This window comes from Neolamprologus multifasciatus, chromosome 13 (genome assembly GCF_963576455.1).
Source record: "Neolamprologus multifasciatus chromosome 13, fNeoMul1.2, whole genome shotgun sequence".
In the NCBI taxonomy this organism is placed as follows: domain Eukaryota; kingdom Metazoa; phylum Chordata; class Actinopteri; order Cichliformes; family Cichlidae; genus Neolamprologus; species Neolamprologus multifasciatus.
Window position 1 is genome coordinate 24879148 of NC_140451.1, and position 20185 is coordinate 24899332.

General features: G+C 40.5%; 2 protein-coding genes across 2 annotated transcripts in view; both read right to left on the reverse strand.

Annotated features, from left to right (window-relative positions):
* The window catches only part of lrpprc (leucine-rich pentatricopeptide repeat containing), a 57718-nt gene extending 44725 nt beyond the window's left edge, over positions 1–12993 (reverse strand). Inside the window, exons 1-13 of the mRNA XM_085183579.1 lie at positions 12765–12993; positions 11813–12015; positions 11554–11676; positions 11302–11423; positions 11104–11162; positions 10231–10317; positions 9980–10106; positions 8433–8577; positions 8132–8286; positions 7675–7780; positions 7385–7492; positions 719–837; positions 480–570 (exon numbers count right to left, since the gene is read on the reverse strand). Coding sequence (XP_085039705.1) covers positions 480–570; positions 719–837; positions 7385–7492; positions 7675–7780; positions 8132–8286; positions 8433–8577; positions 9980–10106; positions 10231–10317; positions 11104–11162; positions 11302–11423; positions 11554–11676; positions 11813–12015; positions 12765–12970 — 1651 coding nt within the window. The 5' untranslated portion in view covers positions 12971–12993. The remainder of the gene's footprint in view (positions 1–479; positions 571–718; positions 838–7384; positions 7493–7674; positions 7781–8131; positions 8287–8432; positions 8578–9979; positions 10107–10230; positions 10318–11103; positions 11163–11301; positions 11424–11553; positions 11677–11812; positions 12016–12764) is intronic.
* Positions 12994–13891: 898 nt separating this feature from the next.
* Positions 13892–16808, reverse strand: znhit2 (zinc finger, HIT-type containing 2). The gene is made up of 2 exons (XM_085183593.1): positions 16735–16808; positions 13892–16554 (listed from the first exon to the last, which is right to left on the reverse strand). Exon 2 carries the CDS (start codon positions 16485–16487, stop codon positions 14766–14768), a length of 1722 nt encoding a protein of 573 aa, XP_085039719.1. The 5' UTR covers positions 16488–16554; positions 16735–16808; the 3' UTR covers positions 13892–14765.
* Between the last annotated feature and the right edge of the window lie 3377 nt (positions 16809–20185).

Below are 20185 nucleotides of genomic sequence, written 5' to 3' on the forward strand. Positions count from 1 at the left end.
CTATTCTGCCAAGACAATTTTTTTGCACACAAAAAGGCAATACATAACGCTGGCAGCAGATAAGACCCAGCACCATTTCCAGGAAGATGTGTGAGGGTTAAAGAATCCGTAAAACTTTCTTCACGTGAAGTCAAAAAAAAAGGAAATAAATTCACTAGGGAGTACAAATGAAGGAAACCAACATCTGCCTGTGAAAATGAGTGGTGGATGCTAGAGACTAAAAACAGAAGAAAGAGAAAACAGGAAGAGTCATCCATTATTTAGCAGCCATCTCTATCCCATTCCTCTGCCAGTTGAGGCGCCTCTCGTTCTCGCTTCTTACATATTCACACAAACTAATCTCTTAAAAGGCCTGATGAGCACCGAGAAGCAAGTGGGCAAATGTGTGTGTGTCTTAATGCTGGGCCAATTAGCCTGCAGGCAAAGTGCAAAAAATGCTGCAGAGATTCTTTAGACTGAATAAGAGAGTGTGTACTTACGCAGAGTGTAGAGTTTGGCCAGGTCGGTCACAGCCACCAAGCGCATCTCTGAGCATAAAAAGCCCTCCGACTCCACAGAGATGCCTGCATCCTGAAGACCAAAAAAAACAACAACAAAAAAAAATCCCAGACAACTTTAAATCAGAATAAACATTTTAAATGAAAACTGCTCACATGAAAAAAACAAACAAAACAAACAAACCAACAAACAAGAACCCTCACACAGATTTATGGATTACCTTGAGGGCTTGTCGAGCTGCATCAATGCTGGGGAACACAGGGAGGATGTAGTTGGATAAAGTCTCGACATCAGGGGAAACATCGAGATCCTGCAGGCCTTTCATCACCTCTACAACACCTACAACACACAAGTAATAAGTAAGAAAAATCTGCCTTTATTCCCCCAGATGGATGCATTTATGTTGTGTAGTGAAAGAAGCAACTAAGAGTTGTTGTTTTTTTTATGAAACAACAGAATAAAAAGACAAAAAAGACAAAAATAGATCAATGCTTCTATCAGAGGTTCCTTTGAATTCTGAAGGTACTCAGTTAAATATTGTTTGAAAATCACTCATTCCTAGAATCTAGGATGCTACTGTCAAACATGTACCCCTAAACCAGAATATATTCAGTTTAAAAATCAGAAGAAAAGTCTCAAACACACAAATTTAAAAGCAAGGTTGTTATTTGCACCGTTATAAATGATAATCTTAATTTTTTTAAAACCAGCTTTTCTATCATTCAGATTCTAATGACAAATGCATTATAGAATATGAAAGGCCTTGAAGTTAATGTGACTGAAAGGGTGAAATTAAGAACTTTTATACATGCTTTCCTTTTCTCATATTTGTGCACAGGTCTGCCAAAAAACTATTAAATCCACCCTTCTTTTCAGCAACAACGTGCAAATGGCTCTTTCGCGATCTACCTCAGACGAGTGAGTGCGTGTGCATTAACATGCAGTTGCCCTGAAGTGGACTCTTACACCCTCACCCTGTTCTCCAGCAGAAACTGGAGGTCCTGCTCCAGGGAAAGAGGCCAAAAACAGTCACATGCATATGGAACAGCCATTCGCATGTTTAACATGCCTTCAAGCATCTTCATGTTTGTGTGTGCACATATGCAAGCAGCTTTGGAGCACTTTGCATATTTCTGGGAGCATGGCCACAAAGGAAATGGGCCTAAATGAGCACATATACACGTCTGTGTGTGCGTGTTTGCTCTTATTAAGTGTTACAATTTGGTGCAAGGACAGAAATAATCCATCTATGGTACTATACATGCTATGCATAAGCACATCAAGGGCTTATACACCTGGCTCCCAAGCGGACTTCTGAAAACTATCCTAAAGTGCTTCCTTGAGTTCACATACCTTAAGATGCTGTGTGTATTTAAGCTGCACTCAGGTACTAAAAAAAACACACACACATATCTGTGTTTCTGCATCCTAATGGGACGTATGTGTTCACCTGGCAGCCTCTTTTCAGCTGAATAAAAGATGAGTCCTGGGCTTTTATATGCCATTAAAACCTGCCGCTGGGGTGCATTATCCCAGGTAGGGCTACCTGAACCACTCCATCCATCCACCCTTCTCCGCCCTCCATTTCACTCATTCATCATCCCCTCTCACTATCCATCTACCTGCTTTCAAGTTAAAGTAAACAGACGATCTTCTCAATGGAGGCTCCATCCACTCTGCTGCCCATCCCTCCATTCTTACCCCCTAATCGCTTTCATCCAACTCTTTTTTTATGAAAGAAAACAGGGAGCACCTTCTGTCCTCCTGAATAATCCATAATCAATTTCACAGAGAGCAAAAGGAGCTGAAAACAAGTGAATGGATAGCTGGAAGTATATAAATGGACAGGATCTCTCACATTTTTCAGCTTCCACACATGAGCTTTTATGACCGTCAGCACTTTTCTTTGGTCAGTCGAGCAGGTTTGTGTGCTTTCATCACCACAATCAGCTCTAACCAAAAGCTTTAATTCCTCTGAACTCCAGGTTGTTTCTTCTTCGGTTTTATTTAAAGGCTTGAATTGAGTTAACTAAGAAGCAAGCCTATGAATAATACTAGTTATTAAAAATTTCTTTCTTTATTTATTTTTAAAAAAAAGGGGGTTACGAATGCAATACTGTGCAAAAGTCTTAATATCTTTATATTTTACTTCCAGGGAGCCAGACTTTCTTAGAATTTTTAAAGTGGTCTTAAAAAATAGTTCTCCAAGCTCTCTGAAGATCTTTTAAAAGTTTTTGTTTGAACATTGGCTGCTTTCTCACTCCTTTTCACTGTGAAGCCACTTTAAACTGAACTGAAAGAATCACTCATCCTTAAAATGACACCTATTTCAAGGGATGAACTAGTGTTGTGCTTACACATCACCAATAACTTGGTAAAGAACAGATTTTAAAACCATATCTTTAGGAATTTTTTTGTTTTGCACCAATAAAGTGATTCCCAAAGAGCTATTAGCCAAGAACTAGACAAGGTGTGCAGTGTGTACTTTAAAAACAATTGAGGAAACTGGGAGTGGAAGACAAATGCAATGGGAGGTTCAAATCATCATCAGTAGGTACATCTATAAATCAAGATGGAGGCTCTGTGATGGTTTGGGGCTGAATTTCGGCGTTGGTGTCGGAGATCTTGTCGAAATCTGATGGATATCATCAGATTTTATCCACAATCCAATACTATCTATTAAAATATTGACTTTCAAGCTTCTTAGAATTGTACAGACTGTTTTTGCCTTCCATGCACATTTTACTATATCCCTAGCAAAATGTAAAGAAAAGAGGGGTGACTTTTGCACAGTACTATATCTAAGTAACGTCAATATAGTAAATACAGAACCAGTGCCTTTGTCTCATCTGTCAAAACTGTTAACTACGAATAAATTAGTAAAACGGTTAAGCTACAACGCTAAACACTCTCTCTTTTGTCTTTTCACTCCAGAATACATAATAATGTGAAAGCCTCTTTCTTCTTTCCTCCCTGTCTGAACAATTTAAAGACAGATTTGGCACAGAGGACAACTGAGAAGAGGGGAGACCTCTCTAGGTTGGTCAGCATTAAGACTGACATACCATCCAGGCAAGAAGTATCAAAGTAGTGAGTTAAGCATGGCAGTGGTCACAAGATATCATCATCAGATTCATGTCTTCAGGTTAACTGTCACAGACGAGAAGTGAGGATGGAGAAGAGAGAGGAGGAGAGGAGTGGAGTGAACTGGTCGCTGTCATCTCCTCTTGTCCTTGGACATGAGTACCTGTCACTTCCCCCTTTGCTCTCTCCCCCCCTAACACCATCTGTCTCTCCGTGTCCATGACTCTCTAAAGGTAGACATTGTTGCTGCAAGGCAAGGGCAGGTTATGTTTAAAAACATAAGAAAATGTCTATTTCGTGAGACATCAAGAGCTGCAATTTCACCCTTCCTTTTCTTTCTTTTAATCAAGATGATACTTGGCTCTCACGCCACATTTTAAATCAGAATTAAGTTCAGGGTCAGGCTGTGAATGTGCTAACTATCTGACAGAAAAGTCTGCTTCCCACAGAGGATGTAAACAAAATCAGGTAAGTGGCAAAAGCAGAGAAGGGAGCCTTTACCTCATCACCCCGACTCTCAAACAAACAAGGCCAGAAACACCACCTTCCTCTACAGTTTCCCCTCCGCTCCCTTTTCTTGCTCCTCCATGTCAGATGTGATAAGAGTGCTTTGCGTTGCGAGGACTGACAAGCATCGACTAGCTGCAGGCAGGTGGCATATATGGCCAAACATATGCTTTTTCCAAACCCGCCAAATCCACACCTAATCAGAATGTAGAAGGAAATTCCCCCCCACACCCCTCCTTCTTTCCTTATTTCTCCCCCATCCCCCGCCACTGCCCGCCTTCAATTCCACAGCTCCGGCCTCTCTGCCTGCTAGTGACACCTGTGGACAAAAAGTGACACGGCGCTTAATATTTCATAGGCCGTGCACAGTGGGGCGCGTAATCCAAAGTGAATTCCCTCAGAGCCCTTACATTTACATGAAATCAAGTCACTCTGCATCAGTCACATCACCTGCACTGGTCTTCGAAAGCCCGCCCTCTCCACTTCCAACTTTCAATACACACACACACACCTCCAACAACAGCAGGAGAGAGAAAAAGGGGAAAGAAAAAAGAAGTTGCATCATTCATGAGCGTTGAGGCTAACACCATCACAAACAAGCGAGTGTGTCAGTGAGAGTGAAGTTTCTCCGTTTTCCTTCCTTCCGTTCTTCCTCCTTCCTCCTTCTGTGATACCTAAATGGATGCTGTCCGATGTGTCTGTGTGGCTTCGACACTGTGCGGTCAGAGAATTTAAGCTGGAGTAAGTGTCTGTGTGTGGTTGTGCATGTTTAAACTCCTGTCTAGTCCAGTTGTTCATGCTGTCAAGCTAGCCGCCGAGACATCTCACCATTCAAACTGCGAATCTGTCTCGACCACACGGAGAAGCCAATCTGCAGCATCGCCACACCGGCGTAACCGGTTTCTACTCCCTGCCAGTTCAAATGCTGTCAATTGGCTGACAGTTGAAAAATACATCATTTATTAATCGCTCTAAAAAACCCCAAAGAGAGACCCAGGGTTCAGCATAAATAAAGCACTTAAAAACCGAGCGGCTGCTGAACACATTTGACAGAGCACATTCACTAATGAGTTATGAATTTTGACAAGTCGCCAGATGCCAGCTATCTGTCAGTGAGACGATTTCCCCCACAAGCCCATAGCTGACAAAGACAAGAGAAAGAAACTAATTATTTTCCTTCAAACGAGACATAAATTGGGGACAGAAATATTCCCATAAAATGCATCTGCTGAGCCATTAAACTATATTAAGAGGCAAAAACCCCCAAAAAAGTTTTCAACCGAGTGTCAGACAAGAGTCCAGCAAAAGTAACGTGCCCAGTGAAACAAGAAAGAAAAAAAAAAGGGGGGTGGGGGGGTGGGGCTGTGCCACATTTCAGATTTAGCACAAATAGTACCTGTCAAAAGCTCCAAAAGTAAAGTTTAAAAGTTAAAAATTAAATTATTTGTCAAGCTTGTTCTGACATGAAAGAAACAGCTTTTTTTTTTTTAAAAAAAAAAGCTGCTCTTGTAAATATTCTGGCAGCCGTCACATTTTCTGTGTAATATCACGTATTAGCTCATTGTTGTCCAAGAGTACAAAATAATATGCTATGAAATATACTTTTTTACCTACCCTGCTCATTATTGTCCAGAATACTTTGCAGAAATAAATTACATTAATTGATGTAATGACTCCATTTATGTGTTAATTTCATACAACCAGCTACTGCTACTGCTTTTTTTGCTCAGGAGAAAAAAAAAAGTCCCCATTTGATTATTATCCTGGAAAGAAATAAAGCAAAGATTACTCTCATAATTTAAATGTAGCCACATGCCCCCACAGGGCATCGGCATAACACTTCAGCGGAAAAGGAGTACTGCAGGGAATCGGAAAAACATCTGGACTGAAAAACAAGTTGACTTAGACAAATGATTGGAGGAAACGACTGAAGCAAAATGACCTCTGACCCCTCGATGCATCCGAGAGGTCTGTGCATCCATCTACGTGGGTCTGTATGAGTAGGAGGGAGATGCAGAAGTCCATTCATTCAGACTGCTTCTGCGCAGTTGATGTAGTGTTCGCTTTTATATGTACGGTGTCTTTTTGCAACACTGCTAGAAGCACATACCAAATATTATTTCAAAGACTTACACAACAGTCTAAAAGTGTTCAGAGTTCCCGAAACCCGATAAAAACCAAAACGTTAATGACGTAGTAGCTTTTCTGGCTCATTTCACCAGTTATTTCCTGTAAAATGCCAAAAGACCCATTAGGTGACCAATGTGTGTAAGTTTGATTAAATTATGAGCAATGCTGAAGGAAAAGTAGCAATTCTTGTGATGTGCGGACAGAAGCTTCGCCATGGCATAAGCTCATCGGTCCTTCAGCCAGATGAGCTAAAAATACAATGTTCATTTGTCTCTGCACTTCCTGAAAGTCAACATTTCTTTAGGATCCGGAACAAATGCAAAGTGTGTACATCTTCTAAAATTTGCTATCTATTCCAAGAACTCTCTAGAGAGACCCGCGTGGATTTGTGAGTAGGTGTTTCTGTGTGCGTTTGTCTCGTCTTCGCCTGCTCCGACTCTGTCATGCAAGGATCAGACCTCTTCGCCCTTGACTGCCCCAGCCAAGTGAAACCTGTCCCAGTTGGACCACTCTGTGAGTCATTAATATTTAAGGGAAACTCTTTTAAAAGCTCTTTCTGGTACAGAGGAAGTCATAATCCCCTCTGCACCACAGAAAAAAACGAAAAAGAAAAACATGTTCAAAAACTGCCAATATGACATTCACCAAAAACCTATTTCATATTACGTGTATTAAAAACAGCTGGTAGGTCAGTTTTTCCTTCTGTCACAAGGCTTCATAGCACCTGTTAGGTTCTCATACACACAAGATTGCTCGCATCAGGTAAAGCGGCTTGTTTAGCTACAAGATCTAATGGTTTCTGCCAAGTTATTGGCTTCCACAGATTACAAGCACATGAGCAATAATTCATAAAAAAACATAACATTAACACATGAAGACATGTTTAGCTTCTACAGCAATTAATCAGGATGTAAAATAAAGTCAAATGGACCTCATCAATATGACAATGTTGCAAAATCAAAGTTGTATGAGTATCTTAGGGAGGGGCAAATTTTTAGCTGGTCTTGACTTTCCAAAAAGTCTTTAAAAGGCTGTTTTAGTGGGTACGACTTGATCCTGAGGTTATGGTTTGAATCAGGCTTAATCATCACAAAGGTAGTAGTAAAAGTAAGTGTGTGTGTGTGTGTGTGTGTGTGTGTGTGTGTGTGTGTGTGTGTGTGTATACCAGCTATGTTCTTGTCTTTGACGTGCTGAGTGAGAAGGGGCCAGAAGAAGTGAGGCCTTACGGGCAACTTCTCCTCCTTAAATAATTTCATCAGCTCTAAAGAAGTACCTGCAAAAACACATAAAAAAGTTAATTAATAACTTAATATATTACTGGATATAACTGGCAGACTTTTATGTTTTGCTTACAATTGACCACATGCAAGTAAATTGGCGAGTGTGCATGCATCAGTAGCAAATAAATATATCTGTGAGTAAGCAGATGCATGTAAGTGAAAGCATGTGCCGTACCAGTTTTCTTGGCCTCCAGGGCGCAGGACAGAGTGAAGCTGAGTGGTGATGTGTGCATATTTGACTCTTGGAGCTCTTTGCAGAAGCAGATGATCTTCTCCAGAGACTGGAGTCCAAATATAGGAAACAAAAATGTCATTTATATTGTTATTAATGTTACAAACACTGCATCCAGTTTGAAAATCAATGCCAGCTAACAGTCAACTGCTAAAGAGAACTGACCAGGGATATCAAACCAACTTTACATTAGCAGCCATAAACAGCCGAGTTTGATGTCAAGTGAATTTTAGGAATTTTTCTGTCATTTGATTGAATATCTATTACTTAAGTGCTTTGGTGTAGTATGAATGGGCAGGGAGAAAGTCTTTATTATATCAGCCATATGTTTGACACCCCTCCTCTAAAATATGGTCTGATCCTGTGTCTTTGTCTCTTAAAGAGACCAGGGCCTGAGTACCGTATCCATGTTGATGCAATGTCGGAGGAAGAAGTTGCCCAGGTTGGCAGAGTCACTTGAGTTATCAGACTGCAGAGTGGGAAACGTCTTCAAGATGTGAAAAGCTGTGTCCTCCTGTCCCTGAGTTATCAGGCTCAGACACAAGTTCATGGCATCTGCAAGAACAACAACACACACACAATTTGTATAACAGCTCCCAATTTCTTTAAGTCGAGACTTTGACTAAATTGTATTTCCTTTAATGATTTTACTTTCATAAAACTAAAGTGAGTGCTGTAAAACACGTCGCATTAATGTGTACCTGGAACATAACCCCTCTCATGCCTCAAGCGCTCGATCATCTCTGGGATGTGCTGCTGGTGTTTGGACTTGGCCAGCGTGAATATGACCTGCATGATGTCCCGGTCCATCAGACTGCAGTCTGCACTCTCTGCCGCCTCCAGAGTCTGAAAGAAAGCAAATTAATAAGGAAGAGAGAGGAGGGGTATAAAACTGAGTAAGCAACCTTGAAAATCTAAAATTCTTCTGATAACTTTTATAAAATTTTGTCTGAAAAGCAAAAGTTATATATATTAATTATTTGGCAACCTGACATGTCTGACTTTAAACAGCATTATTACTAGACAGATGAATTATTTATTTAAGACAAAATTACATTTATTATACAGTTAGCAATATAATTATTAGCCAAACCCATTTTTCATATGTTTGTGCCGCCTAGGGGGGCATGTTTGTTTTTAACAGATTAATTCCCTGTGCTAGCCGCTCAGATGTAATGGACAATTTAAATCAACAATCCATTTAACAAACTTTATCAGGCTTGGTCTAAGATGACCCGTGCTAATACCTGAAAAGTACGGTGGCCTTGAGAGGCCAAACAGACTGCAACTTAAGAAAACACCAGCAATAAGAAAAACGCTGCAAAAGGACACAAAACACAACGGAAATAGGAAAAAACACAAGGCAAGTCTTTCTGGGGAGACAATAACCTGATGGAACAGTTGCAGGAACCCAAAACATGCTAGGTGTGTTTTATCATGATTCATACAATACTGATGACAGATTTTTAGGCTAATAGTTGGGCTAACACACTTACCTCTCATCTTTTCTTTGCTCACAAAACCGATAGATCCTCCACTTCTTTTAAGTGTCTCCTAGCGCAATTCTAAGCATATTTTGGTTCCTGCAAATGGTCCATCGGGTTATTGTCCCCCCATGTTGTTGTTTCTCCAATTTCTGTTTTGATTTTTCCTAATTCTGTTTTGTTTTTTCCTATTTATGTTGTCGTTTTTGTGTGCTTTTGCAGCCTTTTTCTTATTGCTGGTGTTTTCTTAAGTTGCAGTCCGTTTGGCCTCTCAGGGCCACCGTAGAAAACTGAAGATTTTGAACTTTTTGTTGGTAAAATCCCTGCCTCAACTTACTCACGATATACAACATGGGCAAAAATGCAGTGAGACAGAAAAAAAAATCATCACATGTGGTTTGCACTAGGTTTGCAAATACAATTATATGTTATATTTTTAATTACAATGTCAGTGACACAGTAGCTCATCCAGCTCACAAGGTTACTGTAATGTGTGAAGTACATAAATAAAGCAAGAGTAGCAACAGACCATGATCACCCATTAAATAATCCTTATCTGTAAATTAAATTAATGTTGGACCAGTACTGTAGTTAGAGTACTGACTCTTTTGAGTTTTGGATGGACTGTTGGAGACCTCGCATCACACAAGCTCAGCATACCTTCACCAGATAAGCTAAAAAAGTGGCAAGCAGTTCAAAAGCTGCACGCTTAAATGCACCTTCACCTTCAACCAGGTGGCACTACACACAATTAATGCACACACCTTTTTCATGTTTTCCAGATCGCCCTTCTCAGCATATGCGTTCAACAGTGACACATAAGTGTCGGGACCCGGTTCAATTCCTGCTCCATGCATCACAGACAAGATGTTCTTAGCACTCTCGATGTCACTGAGGAGTAATAAAGACGACAGCTTATTTAAATACAAATTCCTTCAATTATAGCATTTGTTATGTGATATTAAATTCAGTATGTGAAAAAAAAATAGATAAATAAAAAAGTACTGACACTTACCCTGCACGAGCATGACCTGTCACCAAAGAACTGAACACAGCTTCAGTGATGGGCAAGTCTTTATTCTTCATGAAACCCAATATGGTGCTGAGAAAGCCGAAAAGCATTACATCAACATTAAAATGAGAAGAAGAAAAAACGCATGCAACACAACAAGTAATCTAATAGTAAACCCATGAGAAGCACAGTAAACCAAAATACCCAGACACAGAAAAGGCTGCTGAGCTGAATGACAAGTATTTAAAAGAATAAATAAACAAAAACCACCGCACAGAAAAATTTATAATGATCAGCCCTCCTGATCATGATATAACAAGAGGGCTGACCATGGAAAGCCTTGGCTGCCCCTCCCTCAAACTGGCTCTGCCAAAATTTCTCCCTGTTAAAAGGTACTTTTTAACTTCCTACTGTCGCTAAGTGCTTGCTCATAGTGGGCAATCTGATTGTTGGGGAGGATGGATTTTATTATTGTAGGGTCATACCAGGGACTACAGATGACTAAAGTCATATTTACATGATGACTATAAATGCTCATGTTAATTAATATGCACTGTTCCTTTAAAAAAAACAAAACAATAGTGAATGAGTCATTCACTCAGGAAATACACTGAAATTTGTGAGGAGGAGAGTTCGCCTGGCAAGATCAGTGCTCACAAGTCACACTGCAGTCAGTAGAAATAGAGACAATCTCATCAGTAGTACTGGGTTCAATGAAAACATTTCACATGGTGTTATATGCATGTGGACTTTTAGGAGTAATCAAAATAGTTTCTTTAAAGACACCTACTCCATTCACCTGAACTGTGAAACTGTTAGTTCAGCAAAAGTACCCGCAGTGGACAGGTTACTACTAAGACAAGAACGTTTACCCACCTGGCTCCTTCAATATCTCCATTTTGGCAGTAGGCTGCGATGAGCCTCTGGTAGGTAACCTATGCATAAAAATAAAACAAATTAAAACAGCTAGAGTTAACAAAATGAAATACTTTCTTCATGTAGCTGATGGGACCAAGCACACAAATCTAACTATGCATTTCTTGCCATTACAGCACTCTGCACTGCACTACTTACTCTGTTGGGCTGGATATTAGCCGCTTCCATCTTGGCCAGGAAGTCAGTGGGGGAGAATTTGAACTCATTCTGCAGGTAAACCTTCAGCAAAGCATTGTAGTGGCTCACATCATACTGTGCACCTAGCAAAGACAATGTGCAGCCAGGGTAATTAAACATATACAAAATACTCACTACACAACTAGGATTTTGTAGTGCACATCTCTTGTGTGTGCAAGATAAACAAACACTCTACTTAGCGCAGCCCCTTACCCAACTCCTTCAGTTTCTCCCACACACGGTGTGCCAGCTCAGTGCGTTCTTCCAGAGGCACCTCAGGCAGCAGGGACCCACAGCTACGGAGCAGCAACAGGGCCTGGTTACCACTGGGATAGCCTGCAGATGGCAGAGGTGGATGAGGAAAGAGAGAGAAAGCAAAACATTTCATTACTGTCTCTCAAAGAGTTCAAATGGCTGTTAGCAGGCATCCGTTATTAAAGGTCCCTCTGTGGTTGCTCATCCTCTTGCCTACCTGTCCTGCAGATATCATGGAAGATGCGCAGCAGCAGGGTCTTGGTAATACGACCGGTCCTCCTCACAGAACTGTCCAGCCTGGTCAGGGCCCAATCAAACTGCTGCGCTTGCTTGGAGCGCACTCCAATGCTGGCTTCATCCTTTAGCTCGGTGGCCACAGAAAAACTACGCACACACCCCGCTGCATATGACCACACGCGACTGTGAAGATACAGGCCACAGGTATAAATGCAACAGCAGAAAAATAACTAACTCAGTTCTGCTGTGGATGCATATCAGAGAAAAGAAATATTTAATTTCAGAAAGTCTGCCTCACCATCACAGTTTGTGTTTACTGCACAACAACAGGCATGTTGTCAAAGACAGTAACACAGCTGTACACAGTGAAAGCCAGACCTGTGACCTTGAAGTGAGGAAAAAGTCCCTCCAAATAGGTCCACGGCTGCTAGTAGCCATCACTTCTATATCAGCTGAGGTCAGTTTTTATTTCGTGCTCAGTAATAATACTATAAATGTTCATTTAAGCTGCAATTTACGCGCATCATCGTGGCTGCTGTGTAACAGTGCACACTGGTCTCCAGTGATAGGCCCAAAAGTCAGCGTGTGTACAGCTGGGAGCAAATTGATGGCAGGAACTGGTTGCTAACAGTTACAGCTTCATTAGATTACTAGATTATAGTAACCGGCTTGATTACAGATTAAACAGACAGTGAGTTTACCCTGGTTACACAACAACTCATCATCACCTTGCATAACCTGGTAGCCATGTTTAACCAACGAGAACTGAGCTGTTACCTACGTGATCTATAACGTATCCTAACATGATAACAAACCACATTTAATGCAGCAGGTCATATCTGTCAACACTTGCGTGTGCCTTTGGGTGTCATTGAGCCTCAATGACATCTCTGCTGCTGCATGCTCACGCGTGAATCACAGATGCCTGGTACCTGGACGCGTTTTCAGTAACAGGTCCGATCTGTCGGGCACAAACTCCGGTCCTTCTGCCGCCGAGAGCCCCGCTGTACAGCCGACCAAGCGTCGGTCCGTTTCTTTTAGTGCATGTGATCTGAAGCAAACCCGAAGGCGAAAACTTGAGTAACCGGGATGATCTCAAGAGCGCAGCCATGTTTTCTGTCGCAGCGTGGAAGAACATCCGCACCACGTGACTTGCCAAAAGTCCTCGCGAGAGCGACGCTAGGTGTACGGTGAAAAGAAACGTTCTTTGGGACATGGCTAAAGGCTGGAAAATACATGTATAATAGCGTCTCTAACCTTTACATATTGTTTATATTCTTTGCCTTGATAGTATGGTTCAGGTCAGTGTTTTATTTTATGGTTTTTATCATACTCGTTTATGGAGAAAAAAAAAATCTATTTTCGCACTGTACGAGGGATGTCAAACTCTACAAACTACATCTTAAGTGGGTGAAATTTCTCGTAATGTCGGTGTAAAGTTTAACTACACATTTAATACCTGAGGTTTCTTAATATTAAAAAAAAAATTATGTCTCAGACATTAAGTGTGATTAAGAAAATGCAGCTGTTGTAGATTAAAGGGCTTAAGCTTTAAGAAATTAAAATGAAGAGAAAAATGTCTGGTTGCTCATTGCCCTGACTATCCTGTAATTATACAACAGAAAATTTCTGTTAGTTTGAAGAACGTTTCAGATTTTTCTTCACTTTGGATGCACTTTATAAAACTAAAATACCAGGAACTTCTCTGTCATTTAACTATTACTTGATTACTTTGTTATAGTATGAATGGCCCTGGGGGAGAGCTTTATCAGTAGAAAAAGCTATAAAGGAAAGATGTCGAAAATTTATGCCCTCTAACATTTTCCAAAGCTCTTTTGGGCCGGATTGGAGTCTTAGCCCGGCCGATTCTGCCCCCCTGGAGTTATGTTTGAGACTCCTGCACTATATAATTTTCTATTTGACATAAGATATGAAAATATAACAGCCATAACAAAAACTCTAGAACTGTTTGGATTCATTATATAACCATGAAAACCTAAATAATAAATTAACACTTAGATAACAAAACGTATTGCGAACTAATCTGTGCATTCAGAACAATACCAAGGATGTGTTTCCCACACTCACTGCATAACAGCTCAGGCTCCCTTGCAGTCTTATGTCAGTTCTTTTGAACTCTGTCACCACTGTCCTTTGGAAAAACAAATACACACATGTACAGTTTCACCTCATAACTTATTAATTCAATAGTAAGGTTTTCAAGTACTATAACAGTTCTCCCAAAGCTAGTATGAAATTGTCTGTAATTCTATCCATCTATTCTCTTTCGCTTCTAAAAGTGTATCCCAGCTGCCATAGGGCGAGAGGTATGATCTATAATTAACTGACAAAAAATGTCCAGATGAGGATATTTTTACTGCTCTGAAATCTAAATTACTATTATAACAGAGGATTATACATACAAAAATCTGATATTTTGTCAGTTACGGATAAATCATTCTAAATGTATTAAATGACCTCTTTCTCCAAAGGTATCTTTAAAGTAATTCATAAGTTTCAGAAATTGTAGTTTCAAATTTAAGGTGGAAACTTGATCCTTTTGTTACATATCAAATTCTATCTTATTTGTATATCACCTAATAACTGTTACAAAATAGTAACACTTAATGTGTTACTGCTGGAATTTCTGACTTTGCCCCTGGAGATGAATAAAGTATCCATCTACGTATGTATCGAAAACTCTTCTATTTCCAATTTGACTAATATAAATTCTTATGGCTTATACAGGAAATTTAAACAGATTTTAAATTATTTTTCTCCTCATTAAAATAAATTAATACAAGAAAGATAACCAAAGAAATTAGTGGAAAATATCAGCTTTTATTGCCAGTAGGAATTTGACTATATGAGAGAATATGATGCATTTTATTACAACATGAACTTTTGCATCAACACGTTAAACCAAATTTTCTTTAACTTAGTTCTTCAATCAGCTTATCGCTATCTTTTCTCTTCCCTTTCTGTAAATTCTCAACTTGAGTCTTGGCTTTCTGCATGCTGTTCCTTGCACTCTCTCTTTTACTGTGTTCGCTCCACAGCTCAACTGCCAGTCTATGAATCTGATGTACATTGTCCAGCACCCAGGCTTGAAAGAATTCACACTTCTTGCTTGCCAGGAAGTACTTCCGTCTCTTTTCCACTTCCTCTCCATCTTTAGACAGGGCCATTTTTGCCCGGGAGAGCACAGAACGAAGTTGACTCAAGGCTGCCAGGGAGTATCCAGCAGCATCCTTTCTGTCTCTGCCAGCCATGATGTGAGCCACGGCCTCCACGGCCCTGGCTGGGGCAAGAAGGTCCTCCTTGTCAAGGTAACCTCCATCTAAAATGAGAGCTTCTCCACAGCCTAAGGCCTCTTGGAGAGAGGTGAACACCTTGCTTGAGTTCAGTGCCTCAGACAGAGCAAGAATCATGTCACAGAACTCAAACATCAGTGAATCGGTGTCACCGTTAAACAGGCGCAGGGTAAAAGCATAGCCAAAAAGTGCATTCACTAAACCATAGCAAACCAGAGGAGATGGATTTGGACATAAGGAACTCAGCTTTGGAATTTTTGAAGAAATTGGGGGTACTGCTGAACTTCCTTTGCCTTTGCTCGTTTCCTTCCCGGTTCCTCCTTTCAAGCTTTTTGGCTTTGATTTGATTCGTTTCTGAACACCTTGTGATGTTTTCACTCCATTATCAATGTCCTGCTTTTCCATAGTTGTCACAGTTTCTCTTTCCTGTCTGCTTACTTCTTCCTCAAGCACTTCCACCAGTGCTCTGCCTCCCTCCTCATGTTCCTCCCACCATGGCTTCCAAAGGGGAACCAGGCCACCAAGAGCTCCATCCTTCATGAGACTCACAAAACTCTCTTTCTCTTTGTTGTTGAGAAGTTCCCACAGCTCCTCTTTTGAAAGTTTGTCAATTTCGAGCCCTGAGAGCCGATCAGCCAAGTCCAGCTCTCCTTGTGCACTTTCAGCATCCTCATCAGTGTCTCCAGGAATCAGCGCACCTCCTCCAATCTCTTCAAGTTTTCCCAAAATATCCTCAGTCTCTGTTGCATTCTCTTCTCCAGACTGCTGAAGCTCTGCTAACCTGGCCAGGAGCTCCACAGCCTGTACTTTCTCAGCTGCCTGTCCTTCCCTGTCATCTGTGTCATCTGACACAACACCCGCCTCTTTTAACAAACTCTCCATCCCCCCTTGTGTCATTTCTGCCTTTTGTTTGAGTCCCACGAGAATCTCCTGCATTTTCTTTCTCCCTTCAGTCTCAGTTGTCCCCATTTCCTTCAGCTCCTGTAGAACAGACTCCTTGTAAAACTCTTCAGAGCATGCAGAGTGATCAGGGCTCTTGTAGCACTCCAAGCCACAGTACTGCAGGTTACACCTGGGACAGGTGTAGCAAGGAGGTTTACTTTTACACAACATGCAAAGTCCACTTCTTCCAGAGACACCACCATCCTCTGGAGCATTATCATGGCTCCTGGCAGGTGTGAGAAGCTCTTCATTTCCAGACGTAGCTCCTCTGTGCGGAAGCAGAATGCCATCTCTGGTCACTGTTTCGGACTCCTCATCCGTCCACTCCTCCTTTGGACCGATGTCTGTGAGAAGACTCCTCACGGACGGAGGCAGTCCCCGTCTAATTACTGGATTCATTAGAACTGAACCGACACGCGGTTTTGGAACAAATCAGGAGAGAGCGTTATGGTGCAGGAGCAGTAACCTACAGATATGGAAAAGGCACGTTAGTTTCGATTAACGACACTTGTTAAAGTGCTACGAACGGAAAGTGCATATTTTGCGCAGCGTCCATCATTTATCAGCTTTAAAAATGCTTTAAGCATCGCCAGAATGCTTTCCTAACCTTATAGCCGTTTTTTTAAATGATAAATGCTCTACTTACTTCACAGAAATTTGCACTGGCATTTGTTTTCCCTCTCACGCCGCCACGACGCCTTTTGATGACGTAGAGATACGCAGTTTTCAGCGCTGTGCTGATGTGAGACTGCAGTTTTTGTGATATTGCATAATAATAACTTCCATAATTACTGGATTGTTTTTATCAGTAAATCTACATTAATAGGATTACAGGGAGGAAAAACTGGGTAATCAATCCAGTTTTAGAAGAAAACCATGTATTAAAGTAATTTGCATTAAGAAATGTTTTAAAAAGCAAAAATGTTCACATTTACTGAAAAAAAGATGTAGTGATGCAAATGAATTCAAAAATTCTTATCCATACAACATCTTGAAAAAATAGTATTCATCATACTTTAAAGAAATCATAGTATCATATAATCCTACTACAACATTTCGCTCTGGGGCTGATGGCTTCTGGTTCCTAGAGCTTCTGAACGCAGAATGGGAGGCAGAGTCTTATTTTCCCATGGAACCAGCTCTGATTTTAGATTCTGGTGACAGACACTCATTCTGCTTATAAGATTAGGCTTAACACTTTACTTTTTGAAAATGCTTATAGGCTCGGTCAGGTGACCCTGAACCATCTCTTACTTATGCTGGAATAGGTTTTCCTGCAATGGGACTTTGTGTGATGCACTGAGAATTTCTTCTCGACTCTGATCTTCCTGCTCCACATGTGTTCATACACCACCGTGTATCGTTAGATTTTATCTTCTCTTTCCACCACGCCAATACGCTCCTGGCACATGGCTGCCTCAGCCTGGACTGTGCAAGGTTTCCGTCTGTTTCTTCTTGTTAAAAGTATGTTTGTCCATCCCACTGTTGCCATGTGCTGGCTCACAGCAAGTCTGATTGATGTCATATCTGAGACTAACTGAATTTTCTTAACTAGGTGCAGGACACCCTGAGTAGCTTCAGGGGCATTTCCAGTCAGAGAGGCTAAAGGTGAATCAGAAGATTTTATCCCAAAATAAAAACCAAGCAAAAGCACTTGAAAATTGGTTGTAAATTCAGTGATATCAGTTTTCACAGACCTCCATAAAAGAAGACAGCAAATAAACGAAATGCTTGATGAGGGCCAGCATAACCCTAGGGCCTTCTTTTAGCGCTTCGCTTGGACAGGTTTCCAGTCTATCTAGAGCTAATGCAGAGAGAACCACATACATTCATATACAGCCAATTTAGAATCACCAGTTAACCTAACATGCATGTCTTTGGACTGTGGATGCATTCACACAGAAACCCCCATCTGACCATATTATAGTAGGATATGGTTCCTGCTCCTGCTATTAACAACACATTACTTATTTGGTTTACTTATATGGTTTAAAAATGTGATGAGAAAATTAAAGTAAGATTTGATTTCTGTAAAAACAATATACTTTTATAACCAAAATGTATTTTTATGTAATGAAGGTAGGCTGACAGGTTTTAATATCATATATCATCTAGCAAATATGCCGTTTATAGTGAAAACATAATGAGAATATTTATTTAACATTAATGCTGTAAATAATTACTTTGGTCTACACTATGATTTTTCAGTTAATCTTCATATTTTTAATCTCAGATTAAGCAGATAAAGCAGGATAATCTTAAACTATGCCTTCTATCAGCTCCTCATTTGATCCACTGTCTTAAATAAGTTGTTTTAGACGTTTAGATGTTCTTACTGGCTGCCTGTCCAAAACAGAAGTTTTAAACAGCGGGTGGGCGGACCTTCAGCTATAAAGCTAGAGATGTGCAATTGAGATTACCATCATTTGCCACTCTTACTGACATCACAACGAGCCAAGTAAGTAAAAACTGACTAAAACATACTGTTGAAAAAATCTGAAGCCTGAGCCTGCTTGTACATATGGACTACTGAGCTATTAGAACATTTTCCCAAAAACTCTTGTAGAAAATGGATTTATTGAAAATAGAAAAAATAGAGAAAAGCATACAGGTACTGTGGCATCTTTCCAATACATGCTGGTTAACTGGTGATTCTAAATTGTCCACAGGTTGTCTGGGGCCCTATTTGCAAGCACTGGGTGGCTTTTTCAGAGCCCCATTTTTTAAAAAAAAAAAGGCTATTTTTTGTGTAATCATGATTGTAACTGCATTTTAATTGATTTGTAAATTGATTTGCATAGATGCGGGTGTGAGCTAATGACTGAGTCAGTTAAAAATGACAAGTGAATTAAAAATGTAAATAATTGCCTCCCTTTAAACATTGCAAATTAAATGTCCTAATATTTTAATAGGATGTCTCCTTTTTAAGCCTGACTTTTTGTGTGTGTGGCATGCATGTCTGAGTTTGTTGTGTGTGTCTTCCTGACTGCACTGTGTGTCTACATCTCCCGTAGGGCTGTTTGCTATGAGGTGATTGTCTCCTGTAGGGGGGTCAAGCATGGTAAAGGTCATGCAGGTGGGGAGTTGTCAGATGGCTGTCCACCCCTCACTGGGCCAAGGGGCTCTCGTGCCGCCTGTCAAAGCCTGTGGCGAAGCAGGGAGAAGAAAGGGTGTCTGGAGACGACGTGTGCCATGCTGTCTTGGCCCCGCCCCTGGCTGCCGTGCCAGCAGTTCTAGGTAGGCAGCTGCCTCCTCTTATCTCGCTTTTGCTTCTGTCTTATTCCCTGTGACATGTGTAGTACCCCAACACAAAAGCTCCATGACTTACTCACTGACTACTACACTGATGACAAGAAGTAATGCAGATTCTTATCCATGTTAGGGAGGCTTTCAGACCAGGCCCATTTTCTTTCTGAGACTCCTTTAAAAAAAACAACAGCTTTATTTTCCATTTATTAGTACAGATATAGAAAAGACATAAATAGTGTTTATGATGGTTCTATGGTTAGGGTCATAACCACAGGACTTCCCAGCAAAATGTTGTGTATTGCCTAGACTAATGGCTCCTGGCATAGATACAATCTTATAATTCTCAAATGATAATAATACTACCTAAAATACCCCCATTATTCATTACACATGTGCCATCTATGTGTCAACAAGGTGGAAGATTTTCTATACCGATTTAAATTGAACGCGGGAGAAAGTATATTATAACTAGAGATGGCACGATACCACTTTTTTATGTCCGATACCGATACCGATATCATAAATTTGGATATCTGCCGATACCGATATGAATCCGATATAGTGTTTTTTAATCAGTAAAACTGTTTTTTTAATATCTTGCTGCTTTTTGTATAAGTTCATACTCAAGTTAAAAAACAACAACAACACTAAAGCTATTCTGTTATACCTGTATGTAAAAAAAAAACAAAACACACTGCACCCAAAATATTTCATAGATCAGCAACACTGATCAATCTAATAAAGTTAAACCTACCCCATCCTCCCTATTCTGGTATTTTAAAGAGTACTTAGCAGAAATATTAAGCAACCTAACTAATAGGGTTGCAAACTCCCAGCAAAAGAAAATA

Excerpts from the sequence above, each read along its gene's own strand:
- znhit2 (XM_085183593.1), bottom strand. The coding sequence starts at position 16,487 with ATGAATCCAGTAATTAGACGGGGACTGCCTCCGTCCGTGAGGAGTCTT.